The sequence below is a fragment of the Nycticebus coucang genome, chromosome 7 (assembly GCF_027406575.1).
Source record: "Nycticebus coucang isolate mNycCou1 chromosome 7, mNycCou1.pri, whole genome shotgun sequence".
Taxonomy (NCBI): domain Eukaryota; kingdom Metazoa; phylum Chordata; class Mammalia; order Primates; family Lorisidae; genus Nycticebus; species Nycticebus coucang.
The window spans coordinates 121,098,197-121,120,867 of NC_069786.1; the positions used below are offsets into that span (position 1 = coordinate 121,098,197).

The window sequence follows — 22,671 nt, forward strand, 5'->3', positions numbered from 1 at the left end:
AAGCGATTCTCTTGCCTCAGCCTCCCGAGTAGCTGGGACTACAGGCGTCTGCCACAACGCCCGGCTATTTTTTTTTGTTGCAGTTCAGCCGGGGCCGGGCTTGAACCCGCCACCCTCGGTGTATGGGGCCGGCGCCTTACCAACTGAGCCACAGGCGCCGCCCAATCATTTGTTATTTTTAATAAACCCTATTTATATCAAAGAAAAGTAGATACAGAAGTTCTTGGGTAATAGATGAATACGTAGAATTCACTCAGTCTTTAGATCTCACAGAATAATTTGTGATCAAAACCAAATACAGAGAAAAAGCCCAGGCACAGCAGCTCAGGTCTGTAATCCTAGCACTCTGGGACGCTGAGGCAGGTGGACTGCTTGACCTCAGGAGTTCAAGACCAGCCTGAGTAAGAGTGAGACCCCCGTCTTTAAAAATAGCCGGGCATTGTGGTGATGCCTGTAGTCTCAGGGGCTCGGGAAGCTGAGGCAAGAGGGTCACCTGAGCCCAAGAGTTTGAGGTTGTTGTGAGCAAACATGCCACAGCACTCTACCAAGAGTGACACAGTGAGACTCAAAAAAAAAAAAGAAAAGAAAAGAAAAAAAAATCCGCAAATACAGAGAAACTGAGGTGCAGGGAAGCAGCAGCTGGGCCTCTGAAGGATACTGCAAACACGAAGCCCAGGAATTGAAGAAGTGTCTCCCCAGCATGTTCCCGCTCCGCGTGCACATCCAGCTGACACACTTGTCATGGCCGGTGCTGACCACCCACTCTGCAGCCAAGCTGAAGATAATCCCAGACACCCGGTTCTGATGAGCTGTGAGGGCAGAAAGGAAGGTGAGGAAATGTGTCCTTCAGAAACAACTCTCCCCAGGACGACCTGATGCTCGCCTCCTCCATCTGGTCTGCACAGCTATGCTCCGGACATGCCTACCCAGTGGGCAGGAACACAGCAGTCTGCCCACCCAGCACCCCAGCGCCACTCTCACTAAGCCCCGTCTCTCTGCGCCCCACACAGAAGGCTACCAGAAGCTACAAATAGAGAGTGCCCAAGAGGGATTTCAATAATACAGATTTTTTTTCTATGCTCAAAATTTTTCAGCAGATATTTGTCCCCTAAATCCTGAACTAATGATGAATCCCATGTGGAAAGCATCAGACTTTTCTTAGCAAAGCCATATTTTTTATTGTCTATAACTTTAGTGGGTTTGTTTTGTTTTGTTTTGAGACAGAATCTTGAGTGGTGCCCTCGGTAGAGTACGGTGGCATCACAGCTCACAGCAACCTCAAACTCCTGGGCTTAAGCGATTCTCTTGCCTCAGCCTCCCAAGTAGCTGGGACTACAGGTGCCCGCCACAACACCCGGCTATTTTTTGTGTGTAGTTGTCATTGTTGTTTGGCAGGCCCAGGCTGGATTCGAACTCGCCAGCTCTGGTGTATGTGGCCAGTGCCTTAGCTGCTAAGCTACAGGCACAAAGCCAACTTTAGTGTTTTAACTCTTTAGAAAACACTGGTACTGTAAATAAGAGCAACTACAATTTTCCAAAATTAAAACATAGTGTTACCCATTTTGTTTTTGAGGTGGGATGATGGCAGGCACCTGCAGTGCCAGCTACTCGGGAGGATAAGGCAGGAGATGCCCTTGAACCCAGGAGTTGGAGACTAACTAGCCTGGGCAACATAGCAAGACCCCATTTCACACAATTAAAAAAAAAAAAGAAAGAAAGAAGGCCAGATATGGTGGCTCACACCTGTAATCCTAGCACTCTGGGAGGCTGAGGTGGGTGGATTGCCCTGAGCTCACAGGTTCGAGACCAGCCTGAGAAAGAACGAGAGCATCTCTAAACATAGCCAGGTGTTGTGGCGGGCACCTGTAATCCCAGCTACTTAGGAGGCTAAGAGAATTGCTTAAGCCCAAGAGTTTGAGGTTGCTGTGAGCTGTGATACAACAGCACTCTACCGAGGGCAACATACTGAGACTCTGTGAAAGAAGGAAAGGAAAGGAAAAGGAAAGGAAAGGAAGTCACTTCATCTCTGGAGTAATTTTTGCTTATGTGAAACTTTTTATTATTTATAAAGACAAAGTATTTGTCAAGTTCTTTATTCCAAGATATTAGCTGAAAATGAGGAAGGTATTCTGTCACCTGGCTTTGAAATATTTCCAGGTTAATTATAAGCCACACCAGGGCAGCTACACACAGAACTTAAATGCAGATGTTTACTAACTGCCCAGGGTGATGAATGAAGCCAGAGGCCAGATGAAGACAGCACTGATCTTGCTCTCATCTGAACTTCAGAAGAACTGAGGAACTCCCCCCAAAATTCTCTGTGAAGGTCAGATTCACCCCCTGCTAAAAGGTTACACTGAACGATTCAATACCCAGGAAGGCTCCTGAAAGCTGAACAGTATTCTGATAGCTACTAATCTTAAATTCGAGGAAACGACAACTGCCTGACTCAGCCATTAGCTGAGAGCTGCCTGACTCAGTGACACGTGGGGCTTAGTGCTTTTTCTGTTTTAATGATAATTTTAATTTGCATGAACACTTACAAGGTGTGTATCATCTCCATTTTCAGATAAGAAAACTGAGCAGCAAGCATTAAATGCGTGCCTAGGTCCAACGAGTAACAGATTAACTTGGTCTGTCTGACTCTAAATACTTTCCCCTAAACCTCAAACAGTGACAAGTTTCATACTAGTTTGTGGTAAGGATGGTGAAGTGAATAGTCAACTATCTTTTGGGGGGGAAGAAATGTCCTATCTCTAAGATCATATCCTTTCTGCTGTTTTGTTTTTTAAATGTCCTCTCTTCTATGAAATTGGTGAAATACAGTGATTCTTATTTTGCTTAATTTTTCAAAACTCACTTAGCAAGTAAAAAATTTGGAAATCCCTGTATAAACCTTTTAAATATTTTTTAAAAATGTTACTAGTTGGCCAGGCATGGTGGCTCACGCCTATAGTCCCAGCACTGTGGGAGGCCGAGGCGGGTGGATTGCCTGAGCTCAGAAGTTCGAGACCTGTATGAACAGCAGTGAGCCAGAGTAAGACCCCATCTCTACTAACATCAAGAACATCGCCAGAGGAAGACAAAAAAGAGTACTTCAAATGAAGAAGAATGAACAAGGACGTTGAAATTAAAAATAAAAAAATATTAAAAAAAAAAAAATGTTACTAGTCATATGCCGGAGGTGGTGGGTTTAAACCCAGCCCCGGTCAAAAACCGCAAAGAAAAAAAAAAATGTTACTAGTCAATGAAAAGTACAAAGGTCTGGAAACCATAGAACTATGCTGCCTTATAGCCTATAATGAACTTTCACAAGCAAAATATGGACAAAAATAACATGGCACATAAAATATGAAATAGTTTAATAAGTAAAAATAATTTATTAAAGAATTTGCCCTTTGATAAAAGCATTGACCAGGCATATAAAAAAAGGTCTCCAAATTTCTAAGTTAGTATTTCATAAAAGACTTTAAAGTTTCTTTATTACTTTAAAAATAAACTTGTAAATTGATAGCTGAGAATTCAAAGTTGTTTCTATTGTTGTAATAACACTGTTTAACGCTTGTACATTCTTTAACAATGCAAGATTAAAAAGTGGGTCACAAAACTTTCTTTCCCTTACCATTATACACCAAGTTCAGAAATATGGTCATTGTTATATCACTTTTCTCCTACTTTAATTTGGAATAGGTGAAATGGTATCTAGGGAAAAGCAATTTGGCCTTTTTGCTAAAGTTCAAAAATCTCTTTCCTATATATAATCCTATTATTATACCAAATTTCTCTAAGTTGAACAACATATATGTAAAACATCTAGATTCTATTTTTCACCTTTATCCACCAGCATGAAGAATAAAACTTTAGAAATATAGGGTAAATAAAATGAGTCTAATTGTTATGTCTCCAGGCAAAGTTTCTGGGAATCAGCTAATCGCTCTGCTGGGAATCCACAACTTAATCAAGTTGCTCTGGTTTTGCAATTTCAATCTGAAGTTAACATCTGGAACCTGCTTCTGTTAAGTTTTAAAATAGAGTAGAATCTCTGTGAGTTGACCACCCAAAGGACTGCAACATGAGGAAATGGTCAACGTAAGGAACTAGGCCTACTGTTCTGATAAATACATGTGGCGCACGTCCAACCTATAAAAATTAGGTCGACTTAAGGAGGTGGTCAGCTATGGAGATTCTACTATATCTAAGCTTAGAGTGCAAAGTAAAAACTGAGAAAAATGTATATGCCACAGATGTTATGAAGTAGTAAAAGCCTTGTAGTAAAAGATGCTAATACTTTAATTAAAAAACACTACAACTCCCTAGAAATATGGGCAAAATCACAAATAGACATTCATGACGATGACAAGTGGTCACCATTAAATAAAGCTTAACTAATTTTCAAACTGAGAAATGTTTGTGCTTTAAACTGGTGAAAAATCTTCATAAGGTGGCAATGTTGTAGCGACATTATGAGCAGGCACTCTCAGCCCCTACTCATGGGATTGGAAAAACTTACACTATTGCTGGAAAGCAGTTTGCAAAATAAATCTAGAGCATTAAAAATCTTTTTAAATGTTTGACCTAGTTATTCCATTTACAGGATTTTTGTCTTAAATACAAGTAAACATAATTACAGGATTAAAGTCTGAACAAGAGTAAAGAACACACACACACCTGTGCGTAGTACCGGTGTGTGTACACATACAGACATAAAGACTGTACACAGCCTGCAGACGTATACACACGCATGTACATATACACGGTAGTACACACACAGACATAAAGACTGTACACACACCTGCAGACGTATACACACGTACGTACGTATACACGGTAGTACACACACAGACATAAAGACTGTACACAGCCTGCAGACGTATACACACGCACGTACGTATACACGGTAGTACACACACAGACATAAAGACTGTACACAGCCTGCAGACGTATACACACGCATGTACGTATACACGGTAGTACACACACAGACATAAAGACTGTACACACCCTGCAGACGTATACACACGCATGTACGTATACACGGTAGTACACACACAGACATAAAGACTGTACACAGCCTGCAGACCTATACACACACATGTACATATACACGGTAGTACACACACAGACATAAAAACTGTACACACACCTGCAGATGTATACACACGCATGTACATATACACGGTAGTACACACACAGACATAAAGACTGTACACAGCCTGCAGACATATACACATGCGTATAAATATACACAATAGTGCATGTTCTCAAAAAATGGAAGCAATATACATGTCCAATAACAGAAGACTGGCAAAATTAAATCTGATACACATAACCAACATGTAGAATTTAAACATGAGGTTGCTGTGAGTTGCTGTGCTTTTTCTTTTGCTCATCAGCTTTTGACATTATGAATTGTTGACTGACCAGACTGAGGGAAGAAAAGCACAGGCATCTCCATGAATCAGCAGGAAAAAGATGATAAAACTCTAGAGAATTATGTGAGAATTATTTCTCACATAATTGATATAACGAAACTAAAACCTTAAACTAAAAACCTAATTCTCAATCTCAGAGATGATGGCCTCGTTTTGTGTCTGTCTACATGTATATGTGTGCGAGAGAGTGTGTGTATTATAATTACCTGGGTAGGTCTTGATAAAGTTCATTTTATTAAAATCTTCAGATATGTGAAATTCCTAAAAGTAAACGCACACAATGAGAAAAGTTAGGGTTTCAGAAACAACAGGAACTTAACTTTTAAAATGAAGTAAAATCCAAGGATGATTATCACATGACCTGGGACTTCGTGTTTGCTCTTGAAGGGTGACTGTGACTGGCTTCTTCCCGCAGCCCTGTCCTCAGGCCGTGGCTTCTTGGGGGAGCCCGGATAACATAAATAAAGTGCCCCTGAGCAGCTCAGCATTTTCAGCCACTTCTTCTACAGCAAGTAATTGTTTTGTATTCCCTCTCCTTCTAACTGCAAAATTTTGTTAATTTTGTTCTCTTTGATGTACAAAACAATCCATCACGATGATGCATCTGAAGCAAAGCCGCAAACACCAGCCCTAACAGAGATCCCAGCAGCAGTAGGAAGGCGCTGAGTATATCGGCCACTAGCAGGGAAGTCATACGTATTTAATACACTAAACTCAGCAGAAAAAAAAAAAATTCACAGATTGTAAGTGGTTCTCATCTTCTTTTTATACCCCTGTATTTTCCAAATTTTCTATGAACTCTGTAATACTTTACAAATTGGAAAAGATGGAATTTTTTAATGAACAAAATAAGCTTCAGCATAAAACTGAGAAGATAAAACTCTACAGAAAAATCACTAAGTAAGAATTCTACTGATCAAGTGCTCGCCTGACATGGACTTTACGAATTGTTGACCAAGCAGAATGAGGGAAGAAAAGCTCACAAAGGAATATGGATTTCCTGTGCTCCGTCTAGTTTTGGCAAAGTATGAAAATGTCCCAGCATTGTACACATGAATCGGAATGAGGGAAGATCAACAGATCAATTGCTAGCTAATGCTAAACTGGATGTACATCGCCCCTTTCCCCAGGAGCTGTAAGATTCTATGTGCCATCCTATGACCACACAGTCTCCCCTTGAAACAAGAAGTTTCCCTAGAGAGAGAACATGCAAACACTGCCACCACTGAGCTATCTGCAGCTTGCACTCTGAGGCTTCTTTTTTTTTTTATTATTATTAAATCATAAAGAGGTAGATCATGCATACATTAATGCATTTATGGCGTACAATGTGCTGATTTCATATACAATTTGCAATGCTTACATTGTACTGGTTAATATATCCCTCGCCTCATTTACTTAATTATTGTGTTAAGACCTTTATACTCGATACTTAATAGATCCAACATGTAGCCTTGCAATATGCACCATAGGTGTGATCCCACCATTCATTCTCCCTCCATCTGACCTCCCCCATCCCCCCTTGTGATATATGTGCATGCCCATTACCAGGGTTTTCCTGTAACATTTTCAAGAGAAAGCGTAAAAGGAGAACTATCTTTATAGGTAAAAATGACCTTAGTTTAGGCAAAAGTTTCTTAGATAGGATATCTACAGCACCAGTAATCTCTCAAAAAAGAAGATAAATTAGACTTCAGCAAACTTGGATGAAAGAAATGCAAATAATTTGCAAGTCATGTATCTAATAAGGGTCTGACCGGAGTGCCCAATCTTCGGCCAGCAGGATGCACACAAGATTACTTGAGGATTGTTTTGCTTATCTGCGATGTCAGATATTGCGAAAAGTAAGCACAGACTTTTTCTTTTGCTCATCAGCTTTTGTTAGTGTTTGTATATTTAATGTGTAGCCCAAGACAACACTTTTTCTTACAATGTGTGGTAGAAAAGAAACAAGGCTGCATGCTCAGGTAGCATTTAGCATACAGAAAAGCCTCTCACAACTCAGTAATTGAAAAAGCAAATAACCCAATTAGAAATGGGCAGAGAAATTAAATGGATACTTTCCCAAAGAATATACACAAATATCAGCCTGTGAGTACATGAAAAGATGCTCAGCGTCACCAAGTCATTAGGGAAACACAAATCAAAACTCCAGTGGCCGTCGTCAAACCAAAACAAAGAGAAACAAAACAAGGGGAATCAACTCGTGTCGGCAATGATGCCGAGAACCTGGAACCCTCACACATTACTAGTAGGAGTGTAACATGGTGCAGCCACCTGAGAAAACAGCTTGGTGGTTCCTGAAAAGTTAAAGGTAGTTACCATATGATCCAGCAATTCTACTCCTAGGTGTTAATACCCAAGAGAATTGAAAACGTAAGTTCACACAAAAACTTGCACATAAATGTTCATAGCAGCATTATTCATACAGACAAAAAGTGGAAACAAGCCAAATGTCCATCAACTAATGAATAAACAAAGTATGAACATCTAAATAACGAAATGTGAACATCTATATAACAAAATACTATCCCATCACGAAAATGAAGTGACTAATTCAAGCTACAACATGCATGAACCTTGAAAAGACAGTAAGTGAAAGAAGACAGACATGAAAGGCCACACATATTATGTTACTTTATTTACATAAACTATCTGGAATAGGCAAATCCAGACTCAGAAGGTAGATTAATGACTGCCGGGGCTGGGAGAAAAGGGGATGGTGAGTGACTACTACTGTATGTGGGGGTTTGGGGGGAAGAGAGAGTAATGAAAATGTTCTGGAATTAGAGAGTGGTAATGGTCATACAATCCTATGAACATACTACAAAACCACTGAATCATACACTTTAAATTGGTAAATATTATGGCATATGAATTATATCGCAATTAAGGAAAAAATAAATACATGCATACAATTAGATCCATGGAAATACCAGTCTATAGATTAGAAATTCTTTTACCAAAGATGGTTGAGAATTATTGCCTTAACCACATCTATGAGTTGCTGGTGAATGACTAGCCCCTAAGCTTGCTCCCTCCCACTCCTCTCTTCCCCAGGTTCCCCCCGCACAATGACAGGGGCTGACCACCATCACAGTTAAGGGACAGGGCTGCTAAGGTCCCATTCACAGGACAAAAGCTGTGGTCTGTGGACTAGCCTAAGCACCCAGCCATCAATCATGATAGCATTCTGAGATCTATGGAAAGAGCTAAAAATTAAACACTAATTTAAATTAATACCTTGTTTGACCTAACATTTATACTGAATAAACCATTTTTTTTTTTTTTTTTGAGACAGAGTCTCACTATGTCACCCTCAGTAGAGTGTCATGGCGTCATAGTTCACAGCAACCTCCCACTCTTGGGCTTAAGCGATTCTCTTGTCTCAGCCTCCCAAGTAGCTGGGATTACAGGTGCCCACCACAACACCCAGCTATTTTTTGGTTGCAGCTATCATTGTTGTTTGGCGGGCCCAGGCTGGATTTGAACTGCCAGCTCAGGTGTATGTGGCTGGCGTCTTAGCCGCTTGAGCCACAGGCGCCAAGCCGAATAAACTATGTTTTATGCCAAATAATCAGACATCTATTGTTAACTGTATTTAAACTAGATAATGTAAGTGAACATGGGGTAGTCAATGGAAAGAAAATAATGAATACATTCTGGAAGCTACCTACCATTACGGCTCCGTTATCCTGGCCCACAAATATCCGTCTGCTGTCATGATGGTAAGCCATAGCAGAGCAAGGAGCTGCCAGGAAAAAAAAAAAAAAAAAGGACCACGTTACATGCAAAGTTAAGCATTAATAAAAGCTATATGATTTTGGTTTTAAAAAAAAGGACAAAAATGTTTTAGAAAAAAATCATGTAAATTGAAAAGGTTATTTAAGTTAACTCTGCTGTTTTAATTTAAAATGCCAACTTTGCAAACCTTCTCAATTATTTCTGTGATTTGGGGTAAAGCAAGCTAGTGTGAAGTTTCATTGACTGAAAATCCCTCCTGTCCTCAACAAGGCTGAAGACTCAGGGTGATCTGATCCCTCAAAGCGGCCCATCCTGTGCCTGCCACCTCTTCCCATGACAGGTCAGAGAATAGCGTGCAAACATGGGTTCCCTGCACCAGAATGCCCATTCATTCCATGGCAGGCTGGGGAAGCCACTTCGGGATTACTTTTGCCCCAATGGTAAAAAAATGCTCGCTTTTGTGATGAGGCACACAACTCAGTTTGTAGTAACTGGAGTCTGAGGCAGGGGGTGGTGTCTTTGTCCACAGCATTGTTATGCGCCTAGAAAGACACATGCCTCTTCTCACACCCACACCCCTTCCACGCTCCACCCATCCTTCCATAAATCATGGGCCAGAGAATAAATTTCTGAAAGAAGAAACTCTGAATGTGTCTTCCCCTGCTAAAAATCAGAATTAAAGTGGTTTATAAAATGAACAAAAAGAAATGTTTGGGTTCATTTTAGCCTAAAAAATGTTAACAATGGAAGAACCATAAAAAGGAAATGCATACCAGGAAAAAACCAAAGCAAAACAAATGAACATAAGTTTACTTTGAAATAAAACATTCTCATAAAAAAGCAAAAGAGGGTAGGCGTGGTGGCTCATGCCTGTAATACCAGCACTTTGGGAGGCCGAGGCAAGAGGGTCACTTGAGGCCAGGAGTTCAAGACCAGCCTAGTAACACAGCGAGTCTCTACAAAAAATTAAAAACATTAGCCACACATGGTGGTGCATGCCCACAGTCCTAGCTATAGGAGGCTAAGGCAGGAGCATTCCTCAAGTCCAGGAGTTAAAGTTGTAAGCCCAAGTGACAGAAACTCTTATCTCTTAAAGGAAAAAAAAAGTCTTCTAAATGAATTCACCATCTGAATATAAAGTTCTCTGTCTACAATGGGCCAATATTCTCCACCAAAGAAAGAAAGTAATCTATAATACTGGATTATACCCCAAACCTAAAACAGCTAATTGCATGATCAGATTACAGAAAAAAACTGTTTGCATTGCACTCAAAAACTTCTAGTGGCTAGGCCTGATGGCTCACATCTATCTAGCACTCTGGGAGTCCAAGGCCAAACAACTGACTGCTTAAGCTCAGAAGGTGGAGACTAGCCTGAGCAAGAGTGAGACTCTATCTCTACTAAAAATAGAAAAATTAACTGGGGCAGGTGCCTGTAGTCCTGCCCCTGTTGTGGCAGGTGCCTGTAGTCCCCGCTACTCAGGAGGCTGAGGCAGGAGGACTGCTTGAATCCAGGAATCTGAGGTTGCTGTGAGCTAGGCTGAAGCCATGGCACTCTAGCCTGAGGAAACAGAGTGAGACTCTACTTCAAAAACAAAAACAAAACAAAACAAACCTATAGTAAGTATTAAAATTGTGCACAAAACAATTAAAATTCACTATAAGCCCATATACCCTTATTCCCAATACCGATGTTTCAGATTAAAAGAACAACTATATTTAAGAACTATATTTAAGAACTATAAACTATAAACTATATAGCCTCATATAATCAAAATGCTCTTTTTTAACTATGCATAAAATTAGGCAAATTAAATCATGCTCTGATGATTCCAAAGATTCACTGTCATCACTTTTTTTTTTTTTTTGGTAGAGACAGAGTCTCACTTTATGGCCCTCAGAAGAGTGCCGTGGCCTCGCACAGCTCACAGCAACCTCCAACTCCTGGGCTTAAGCGATTCTCTTGCCTCAGCCTCCCGAGTAGTTGGGACTACAGGCGCCTGCCACAACGCCCGGCTATTTTTTGGTTGCAGTTTGGCCAGGGCCAGGTTTGAACCCGTCACCCTCGGTATATGGCGCCGGCGCCCTACCACCGCCCCGCTGTCATCATTTTTGCTTGCTCTTTGGTCGGTAGTAAATCTTAATGCATTAGTTTTCAGCTTTTTTTTTTCAATTCTTTTTTGCTCAACCCTATAACAAACAACATAAAAGCATAAAATCCTTCTTTTTGGGGGGCGGTGCCTGTGGCTCAAGGAGTAGGGCACTGGCCCCATATACCAGAGGTGGCGGGTTCAAATCCAGCCCCAGCCAAAATCTGCAAAAAAATATATTTATATAAGGGTTCTTTTATTTATTTATTTTTTTTTTTGAGACAGAATCTCACTCTGTTGCCCTGGGTAGAGTACTGTGGCATCATAGCTCACAGCAACCTCAAACTCTTGGACTCAAGCCATCCTCTTGCGTCAGCCTCCTAAGTAGCTGAGACTGTAAGTGCCCACCATGATGCCTTGCTAGTTTTTCTATTTTTGGTAGAGACAGGGTCTCACTCTTGCTCAGGCTGGTCTTAAACCCCTGAGATCAAGAGATCCACCTGCCTCGGCCTCCCAAAGAACCAGGATTACAGCCGTGAGCCACCGCACTCAGCCATAAAATCTTTCTTTTGTGTAAAAATTACAATGTGCTGAGTAATTTAATGAGACTAGAGAATTTTTTTTTCTTTTTTGAGACAGAGTCTTACTCTGTTGCTCAGGCTAGAGTACTGTGGCCCCAGCCTAGCTCACAGCCATCTCAAAATCCTGGGTTCAAGAGACCCTCCTGCCTCAGCCTCCCTAGTAGCTGAGACCACAAATGCTCGCCATAATTTCTAGCTAATTTTTCCATTTTTAGTAGAGACAGGGTCTTATACTTGCTCAGGCTGGTCTTGAGAACTCCTGAGCTCACATGGATTAGAGGCAAAGCCACTTTGCCTAGCTGAGAATTTTCACACCCCCCACCCCCAAAAAGCTTCTCTTGTTTGTTTTGTATAAAATGATATCTGGCTTTCTTCCTTGAAGGTTCCCATCAAGATAAGCAATGTAAGTTTAAAATAGAAGGGAAGGGGTTGGGTATTCACAAAGGAAAACACAAGCATCTTTCAAATCAGTGAATTTTTAAAAAGGCAACTGTATAGTCCAAAATCAAATGCTTACAACTCTGAACCAGGCCAGAGGGCTAAATTCCAGTCTACTATATGTTTTGTTAACAAAGTCTTGGAGCAGTGGCTCAGGCCTATAATCCTAGCACTTTGGGAGGCTGAGACAGGAGGATCCCCTTGAGCTCAGGAGTTCAAGACCAGCCTAGCAAGAGACCTAGACCCCTCTCTACTAAAAACAGAAAAATTAGCCAGGAATTGTGGTGGGTACCTGTAGTCCCAGCTATTTGGGAGGCTGAGGAAAGGAGGAAAGGAAGGATAGAAAGGAAAGGAAATGAAGAAAGCCACTTTCATTTCTGTGTTTTTTACGATGGCCTCCATGATCTACGCCTGTGTTGTTTATGACCACGTTCACGCTACACAGCAGAGCTGAGTAATTCCCACAGATTGTGGGTCTATGCAGTCCAAATATTTACCATCCGGCCCTTTGCAAAAGGAGTTTGTGGCCCCACCCCCACGGTTCATGCCTGTCTGTGACCACAGTTTTTTTATTGTTGGGGATTCATTGAGGGTACAATAAGCCAGTTACACTGATTGCAATTGTTAGGTAAAGTCCCTCTTGCAATCATGTCTTGCCCCCATAAAGTGTGACACACACTAAGGCCCCACCCCCCTCCCTCCATCCCTCTTTCTGCTCTCCCCTCCATAACCTTAATTGTCATTAATTGTCCTCATATCAAGATTGAGTACATAGGATTCATGCTTCTCCATTCTTGTGATGCTTTACTAAGAATAATGTCTTCCACGTCCATCCAGGTTAATATGAAGGATGTAAAGTCTCTATTTTTTTTAATGGCTGAATAGTATTCCATGGTATACATATACCACAGCTTGTTAATCCATTCCTGGGTTGGTGGGCATTTAGGCTGATTCCACATTTTGGCGATTGTAAATTGAGCTGCAATAAACAGTCTAGTACAAGTGTCCTTATGATAAAAGGATTTCTTTCCTTCTGGGTAGATGCCCAGTAATGGGATTGCAGGATCGAATGGGAGGTGTAGGTTGAGTGCTTTGAGGTTTCTCCATACTTCCTTCCAGAAAGGTTGTACTAGTTTGCAGTCCCACCAGCAGTGTAAAAGTGTTCCCTTCTCTCCACATCCACGCCAGCATCTGCAGTTTTGAGATTTTGTGATGTGGGCCATTCTCACTGGGGTTAGATGATATCCCAGGGTTGTTTTGATTTGCATTTCTCTAATATATAGAGATGATGAACATTTTTTCATGTGTTTGTTAGCCATTCGTCTGTTGTCTTTAGAGAAAGTTCTATTCATGTCTCTTGCCCATTGATATATGGGATTGTTGGCTTTTTTCATGTGAATTAATTTGAGTTCTCTATAGATCCTAGTTATCAAGCTTTTGTCTGATTGAAAATATGCAAATATCAACCGGAATTACAACCACAAGCAATCACCTGAGCCCCTCTGGCCTCAGTTTTCTCACAAGTAAAAATCCCATCTACCTTGCATTGCTATTGGGATGATCTCACAAAACGATAATATCAGGAACAGCACAAAGTACATGACAGACACAGATTCTGAACGTTATTTTTGGTATGTGAGGTAATGTTATGGAACATAGTTGGACTACATATCACAATACGCATACGCTGTTTGGGTCTTTTTTTTTTTTTTCCGAGACGGAGTCTCACTCTGTTGCCTCAGGCTAGAGTGCTGTCGCATCATAGCTCACAGCATCCTCAAACTCCTGCTTAAGCAAATCCTCTTCCTTCAGCTTCCTTGAGTTGCTGGGAAACAGACCCTCACCAGAATGCCTGGCTATTTTTCCTATTTTTAGCAGAGATGGGGTCTTGCTCTTACTCAGGTCTCAAACTCCTGAGCTCAAGCCATCCACCTGCCTTGTCCTCCTGGAGTGCTACACGTGGCCATGTTGGGTCACTGATCACTGTCAGGTCACAGGAAAATGTTGCATTTGGTGGATAACCAGTAAAACATCCTAGTTAGGTAATCTGAAGATAGTTTTTAGAATCAACATGGTACTTTTCTTCTCATATTTTCAATTTTAATTTTGAAATAAATGTTATTATAAAACAGACAAGCAGTTAGTTTTCATAACCTATTCACTCTATTTCCTTCTTGTGGTGTTCTTGCAATTTAGATCCAGGTCCAAGTGGAGACAATAAAGAAGCATCTGGAAGCAACAAGCTGAAAATGTGCAGATACAATTGTGCTGGTGTGCAGGCATCAGCCACGCTCTGCAGAGAAGCCGTGGCTGCTAAGGTGGGGAGGAGACAGTTAAGTCAACCTGGGAACAAAGACAGCTGCAGCCACTCGCCCAAGATCTAGCGGGCAGGAGAGAACACACATTTCAGATGCTAGGGTTTTGGTGGGAGCAAAATTACTTGTAATGCTGTAGTAAATATCTGGGGAAACGCAGGCCAAGAAGTAACTGAACTAAACATAAGACAAAATCCATCTCCGTCTATTTCTGTTTTAATAAGCATGAACCCCAAGGCAGAGGGCTCAGGGTTAAGCTATGACCAAAATATTAACTACAGAGGAAGTGTGGGGACGGAGGAATAATCGCAATCACATTAACGAGATTTTCCACAATGATAGAAAAACATTCCCTCCTACTGGTATGAAGTCCTCAGGCTATTGCTACTCAGCTATCTTATCTATCACTGGGCCACTGGGAAATAAGGAGTTATCAGCTTAACAGAACCTTATTATCATTGTTCATTTATTTATTTTTTGGTTGGGTAAAAGATAGTAAGCTCAGAGGCCAAGGGTATCCCATCCACCTCAGCCCTAGTCTGAGTATTCTCTAAGTAAATTTGTCAAACAGGCTCCCTAAGCTCCTTTACTAAGACATCAGTCACCTCATAGTTCAATGTGAGAATTCACTGCGAGATACCAAGGTTATACATTCACAGTATATGCTGGCATGGAAAATAAGAAGATGATTCTGTATGGCATGATAAATTATGGACAAGTTTTCAAGTAGTTGTCAAATGTGCTACATATTATAGTTTTACTAGCTAGGTGTGGTGGGCTCGTGTCTGTAATCCTGGCATTCTGGGAGGCTGAGGCAGGTGGATTACTTGAGCTCAGGAGTTCAAGACCAGCCTAAGCAAGAGTGAAACCCCATCTCTACTAAAAACAGAAAAACTAGCAGGGTATGACGATGGGCGCCTGTAGTTCCAGCTACTGCGGACGCTGAGGCAAGAGGATCACTTGAGCCCAAGAGTTTAAGGCTACTGTGACCTATGATGACACCACAGGATTTCCCCACTCAGGGCTGGACAGGGGCCACTCACCCCATTCTCTAGGCCCAGGTGAGCTCAGAAATCAGAACCCCATCTCTAGGTACAAACAGGCTGCCCTTTCCAGGCCACGCCCTCTGGGCTCTAGCCAAGTCATGAACAAAGCAGCCTGAAACATTTTGGGTGTAGAGAGCACCCTAATTCCCACATTGAGTAGAGAGCACACACCCTAATCCCTTCCTTGAGACAAAAACTGCAAAAACCTAATAACCCTGTTCTAGGGGAGGGACTGCATTAATTCCTTTGTTAATACGCTCATAAGTTTGTGAAGGTATTTTTCCATCTACCAAGTCCTGGCCAAAACATAACATACACCTCTAGACAAAGGGCCCAGGGGGAGATTTCTGACTTGGGTCTTCCCCTTTGCCAGAATCTCTGGTACTTTTTACTCCTTCTGTATTCCTGTCTAATAAAATCCTCTTACTACTGATCTGTGGTCTGTGGGTTCATTCTTCAAATCCCCAAGGTCAAGGAAGAAGAAATTCCAGTCACAACACACTCAACCCCAGGGCGACAGAGTAAGATCTGTTTTAAAAAAAAAATTAAAAATAAATACATGAATAAATAAAATTTTACTGTTCCTCTTATAGTAGTTATCTTTATACCGGTGTTCTGAAAGTCATTCATTTTCATTGAATGATTATTAACAAAGAGAGGCTGACTGGCCTGCCTAAGTTGTTGGGAGAAGGTATAGAACAAATGAAAATTCCTGCTCAATACTAACTATTTGTGAAAAGGAGAATTGCATGGAAGACAATGTGTACAACCAACAAGAGTGGTGGGTACAAGAACGGCAGACTGACTGAGCTCTGAATCACCCAAGTTGTGAACAGTGTTAAGCTCCCTTCTTTGGAAAATTTGATGATGGTCTTCAGTAACATACCATCCAGCACACACCAAAGTCTTTTTTCTTTTCCTAAGGAGTCCTCTGAATGTTGAAATACTTAACTGAGGAAAATCCCTCATTAAGGACCAAAAGCTTAAGGAAATCAGCAGGTATGGATGTCTTCTGTAACACTCCTTGGGATAGCAGGATTCAATGCCCCATTGGGGTGTGGGTGACATCCAGGCACACAACAGCATCTCTTAACAGCATCCAGAAGCTGATGAAAAGGGTGAGCCTGGTCATCAAGCTTTAGAGCTGCAGCGTCCTTTTTCCATCCCAATATCAGCTACTACTAAATACAAAGTCACTACTAATTTAAGTTGGCCAAATTAAGACACAGGAAAACCAGGAAGGAACATGCCGTTTTTCCTTTTCTTCCCCCTCCCTCCCAGTTTTGCTCAAGTCGGCTTCAGTTAAGCCCCAGACTCAACTTCCTTTGCAAAAGAAAAGTTTTCCTGCAGTTTATTGCAAACTGCCAGAGGTATTAGGCAACTGAGAAACTCACTTTGAAATCTAGTAGCAATTTTCTTTTTTGAGATCGAGTCTCAAGCTGTCACCCTGGGTAGAGTGCCATGGCATCATAGCTCACAGCAACCTCCAACTCTGGAGCTCAAACAATCCTCTTCCCTCAGTTTTTCTATTTTTAGTAGAGACGGTCTTGCTTTTGCTCATGCTCATCTCAAACTGGTGAGCCTAAGCTACCCACCCACCTCGGCCTCCCAGAGTGATCACAGGCGTGAGCCACCATGCCCGGCCCTAGGAGAAGTTTTTAATCAGACATTTTGAAATTTAAATCATCAAAAACACTGGAGACTTTTTCCTCTGGTGGAGCAGCTCAGCCACTTACAGGCCATGGTGTGGTAGATGCTGGGCCAGTACTGACCGCTGTCTCTCTTTAGCCAGACGCGGATGGTTCTGTGGAGAAACGGAGAGAAAGAAGCAGTTGATAGGAATTTTACCTTCTTTTGTGTTCCAGGAAAACTAAATTTTTAAAAAATTTTCAAGCTATTTTCTAGCTGATCTTGTGAGGTTAACCAGTAGGACAGACTAAATGAACACGCATGTGTGTCCACAAACATCCATACGGTACACACTTGTGGTGTATGCTATACACACAGATAGTTACAAATAGCATAACAGCAGGCGGTGAGTCAGGGAGGGCCTAGGAGTCAGGATTTCAAGTAACTTTAATAATATGGAAATTTCCATCATATAAGGACATGCAAAGGAAGCTGAGGACTTTAAATTGCTTTTCTGGGGGAAAAAAAACAAAACTTATATGAGCTTAGTTGCTTGACTGAGCCCACTGAGCAAGGCTGGGGCTGTAAATGGGAGGAAGAAGCTTCTGGAGAAGCGGCTCAGAAAGGAAAAGAGCACGCAGCGTGGCTTGCTCTCTGGTCTTCGGCAGTCTCCACCCCGGGGAGGAAATCACTCCACACTCCACACCGTGCCCCTGGGCCCCTCCTTCATCAGAACACACGCCCAGGCGATAAGGAAATCCTGTGCACAGGCAGGAAAATGACAAGCGACCAGAACAGTCAGTTTCTTCTCTGGGTTTATTACCTCGGAAGGACTGGAGGAGGGCTGTGGGGCCCCTGTGTGCTCACATGACCCTACGAGCTGGGCAGGGACACGGCAGGGACTCCCTGGGGCTCACTCTGCTGGGCCTCTGAAGAGCCTCCCAACTAGCTTGTCCTCCCCATTGGCAACTCTGTTATATTTTTCTGTTTCTAATAGCAACATAGATACTGGTACACTGTAGGAGCTGAATAAAAGTTTACAACTTTAAAATGTACCCTCAAGGAATCCCTAACAATAAAAAAAATATATATATAAAAAAATGTACGAAGACTAAATGTTGATACTATACACTTCCAATTTCTTGAAAGTCAGGACAAGTAAAGCTGCTTGGTGGGCCTTGAGGCAAGTGGCTCTGCACCTGGGCTCCGTGGTGGCAGTGTCCCTGCTGTCCTCTCTGACCACTGCAGCCTTCGTCCAGGAGTAACCACCCCCACCCACATGTCCGAGGCCTGGAGGCCAGACAAACACCTGGGCAAGTGCAGGGAGAGACACATTTGTTGTGACTGTAAAGGGCAGGCCTTCCCCAGGGACCACCTGAGTCTCCATGTCCCATTCACCCTGGAAAAAAGCCATTTCCTTGTGTAGCTACTGTCTGTGATCAGAAACTCAACACCAAATCAAACCTGAAGAAACATTTTGAATGCAAACATGAAAATCAGCAATTACACCAGCAGGGCCAGCACTCCAAGGAACCACTACTCTGGTGTGCCAGGAAGGGCGTGGGAGGCACTCTGCCCCACCGGCAGGTTGGCGCAGCCGGGCGAGGCCCACGAGGGCTACACAGAATATGTCTGAAGACACGTTCCTTTGCAGCAAATACAAGGATGGAACTCCTGAAATGTGGGGAGAAGCCTCCAAGGAAGAAACAGCAGGGGAAGCGTGTTTACACGGAGACATCTACACGGCAAGACGACCATGTGTAACACGTAAGAACTCAGGCCCCAGAGACGGACGTGTGTCAATGTCCACGAGGAGGATGTGGCAGAACCCACGTGACAGCCCTTGATCTCCAGATCCACACTCTCTCTTTCGAGATGAAATCGTCCTTTTGCACGTAAGTGCACTGGCTGCAGCAAAATCTTTCCAATATTCAAAGTCTCATCAGGCACCACTGTGCACGATCCTAACAAGAGCATGAAGCTCCAAGTAAAACCTTCTTGTGAATAAAGGAAGTTCAGCCTCCTGCATTAGGATACGTCCCTCCTCAAAGGAAACAAGAAAAGCCAGGCTTATCCCTGCCCGAGATGGAGAGTTGCTCAGCAGTGTGAATAAGATGGTCTCAACAGTATACTACTCACCCTCAACTAAACTTCTCATTGCATAGTTTAAATGACCATAGACCAGTGAGCTTGGTTATTTTCTCAGAAGCATATTTTTCCTTATTAAAATCACTGATCCTGGGCGGTGCCTGTGGCTCAGTCGGTAGGACGCCGGCCCCATATACCGAGGGTGGGGGGTTCAAACCCGGCCCCGGCCAAACTGCAACCAAAAAATAGCCGGGCATTGTGGCGGGCGCCTGTAGTCCCAGCTACTCGGGAGGTTGAGGCAAGAGAATGGCTTAAGCCCAGGAGTTGGAGGTTGCTGTGAACCGTGTGAGGCCACGGCACTCTACTGAGGGCCATAAAGTGAGACTCTGTCTCTACAAAAAAAATAAAAAAATAAAAAAAATAAAAATCACTGATCCAGGCTCAGGCCTGTAGCACACTGGTTACAGCGCCAACCACATACACCGAGGCTGGCAGGTTCAAACCCGGCCCTGGGCCAGCTAAACAATGACAACTGCAATAAAAAGTAGCCAGATATTGTAGTGGGCGCTTGTAGTCACAGCTACCTGGAAGGCTGAGGCAGGAGAATCACTTAAGCCCAAGAGTTTGAGGTTGCTGTGAGCTGTGATGCCATAGCACTGTACCGAGGGCGACAGCCTGAGACTCTGTCTCAATAAAAAAAATAAAAAATCATTGATCCTTGGGCGGCGCCTGTGGCTCAGTCAGTAGGGCGCAGGCCCCATATACCGAGGGTGGTGGGTTCAAGCCCGGCCCCGGCCAAACTGCAACCAAAAAATGGCCAGGCGTCGTGGCAGGTGCCTGTGATCCCAGCTGCTCGGGAGGCTGAGCCAAGAGAATCGCTTAAGCCCAGGAGTTGGAGGTTGCTGTCAGCTATGTGAGGCCACGGCACTCTACCGAGGGCCATGGGGCGAGACTCTGTCTCTACAAAAAAAAAAAAAAATCATTGATCCAGATCAAAAAAAAAAAGACAAGTAAGGCGGGTCAGAGACCAGGGACAAAAATCAGAACAGTGGCTGTTTCTGGGGACAGAGGACAGAACACAAAGGATACATGGGAGCTTCCTGGGGGCGGCAAGGCTTCCATGCATTTGTTAGAAGTTGTCCAGCTACACCTAAGATCCATATAGATTACTGTGTATCATTAAAAGAAAATTAAAACTAGTAGTTGACCTTCATTCATCTGAGTAAATAAGATGATGTAGCACTAGAGTGAGATTAATGCTATTTTGCTCCCTGGGGTCATCTGTACGAGTATCCTAAAGAGATTAACTCTGTCAGCTCCTGTCTGTCAGGGTTTTGAGGTCTAAGGAAGAACAGAAGTCCAATGCATTCTGAAACTCTTCAAATTGACCCCAGATATCTTGGATCATGACTGTGTAGGTGGTTCAAAGAACTGGGGGCACCTGCTCTTCCCTCTGCACTCTCGGAAAGAAGGGGGAATAGTCAGATTTCAGAGAACTCTGTTGTCAGGAGGAAATCGTAAAGTTCATCTTTTCTAACCAATCATTCAACCTGGAAAAGTCTGATTTTAATTTTGCACAGCTTCAGGATGATGTTTAAACTAGCTCAATGGGAACTAAATAAAGGAAGTGGGCAAAGCGGAACCCACTCAGACTTCAACATCTTCCAAAAAAGTATTGAAACATCAGCATACCATTCGGTCTGCATAAATTGGCCCCATCCTAGGACACAACTAAAAAAACTTATCTCTTGCTGTGAGCTATGACACCACGGCACTCTACCCAGGGCACAGAGTGAGAAACTGTCTCAAAACAAAAACAAAAAAATAAATAAATAAAACCTGATCTCTTAGGGTGTTTCCTTTGAAGACTGTTTATCACATCCAGGCCGTCCTTGTTCGGGAATAAGGTTCCAGATTAGGCACTTGGCCTTGATAGCCAGCGAAACCTCTATATTCACAATGCCCATATGGAATACCCTTCCTTCTCTTTTCTTTTTTTTTTATTGTTGGGGATTCATTGAGGGTACCTTCCTTCTCTTTTCAAGCTGTAACTCTCCCCTTCCTTACACACTGCTAAAATCATCCACGTCCGAGATTAAATCAAACCAATATTAAGTTTAACCATTAACACTGTAGCACTCCCAAGAACCTATGTATTAAACAGAGTTTCCTCATTTCTATAAGTAATATAGAAATTTGTATTGTATTATATCCAAAATATTTCATATTAGTTTAACACATGGTTGTAAAAATAGGTTTAAGTAGGGCTACTTACTTAAAAAATTAACAAATTCTAGACTGAAAAAACTTACTTGTAATCCTAGCGCTCTGGGACGCCGAGGCAGGTGGACTGTCTGAGCTCAGGAGTTAAAGACCAGTCTGAACAAAAGCAAGACCCCATCTCCAAAAATAGCCAGATATTGTGGTGGGCGCCTGTAGTCCCAGCTACTTGGGAGGCTGAGGCAAGAGGATCACTTGAGCCCAAGAGTTTGAGGTTGCTGTGAGCTAGGATGCCACAGTACTCTACCCAGGGCGACAAAGTGAGACACTGTCTCAAAAAACAAACAAAAACCTTACTATTCAGCAAATTGAAAACTAAGAATCTACTATTCCATAGATTGAAAAAAGAATTTAAAAAAAGGAAAAAATAAGAACATAATTTTATAAGAGCAAACTATTTAAACCTCTAGGAGGATATAATAAACCACCTAATCACTAGTGTCAAGATCAGATGGGTTTTTTTTTCATAAATCACTATATTTTCTGCCTAGATGAATGTCTAAGTCACTGTCTCCATGAAAATGAAACAACACAGCTTAGTTTCCCCTTTCACATTCTGACAAGTCCACACCCACACTTATATCCTTTCATGGTTTTCTGCTGCCTAATCTGCTCCTTCTTCTAGCGTCTGGATTTTCTTTTATATTCCAAGACTTGTAAATCCAGAAAAAAAGAATCTTTCCTTAAAATCACCACCTCAGAAACATGCTCACTCTTTTCCATGCTCCACGTTTAAGTTGTTTTAAAACAATGGTAGCTATTTTTCCAAAAGGTACTTATGAAAGGAAATGTGCCGTTTCTTTCAGAAATGGTTTTCAAACTTGCCGGCGCTCCTGTTCTTGGGGAGGGCTGCTGCAATCCATCTCCTTTGCCCTTCTGGTTAGAGAAGCAGGGACTTAGGCGGAGTTGGCATGTATTCTACAGACCATTAGAAAAGCTACCTCCACTTCAGACAGTAACAGTACAAATGGACACCCACAACTACCATGTAAATACACATCGTCTCTTTATTTGTCTGTCATTCTTCAG

At 42.3% G+C, this 22,671-nt stretch overlaps 1 protein-coding gene across 2 annotated transcripts in view; it reads right to left on the reverse strand.

Annotated features, from left to right (window-relative positions):
• The window catches only part of WDFY1 (WD repeat and FYVE domain containing 1), a 66,768-nt gene that overhangs the window by 25,103 nt on the left and 18,994 nt on the right, over positions 1-22,671 (reverse strand). For both annotated transcript variants that reach the window (XM_053597583.1, XM_053597585.1), the window contains exons 2-5: positions 17,382-17,449; positions 9,110-9,183; positions 5,639-5,693; positions 659-809 (exon numbers count right to left, since the gene is read on the reverse strand). In XM_053597583.1, the coding sequence (XP_053453558.1) occupies positions 659-809; positions 5,639-5,693; positions 9,110-9,183; positions 17,382-17,449 (348 nt within the window). The remainder of the gene's footprint in view (positions 1-658; positions 810-5,638; positions 5,694-9,109; positions 9,184-17,381; positions 17,450-22,671) is intronic.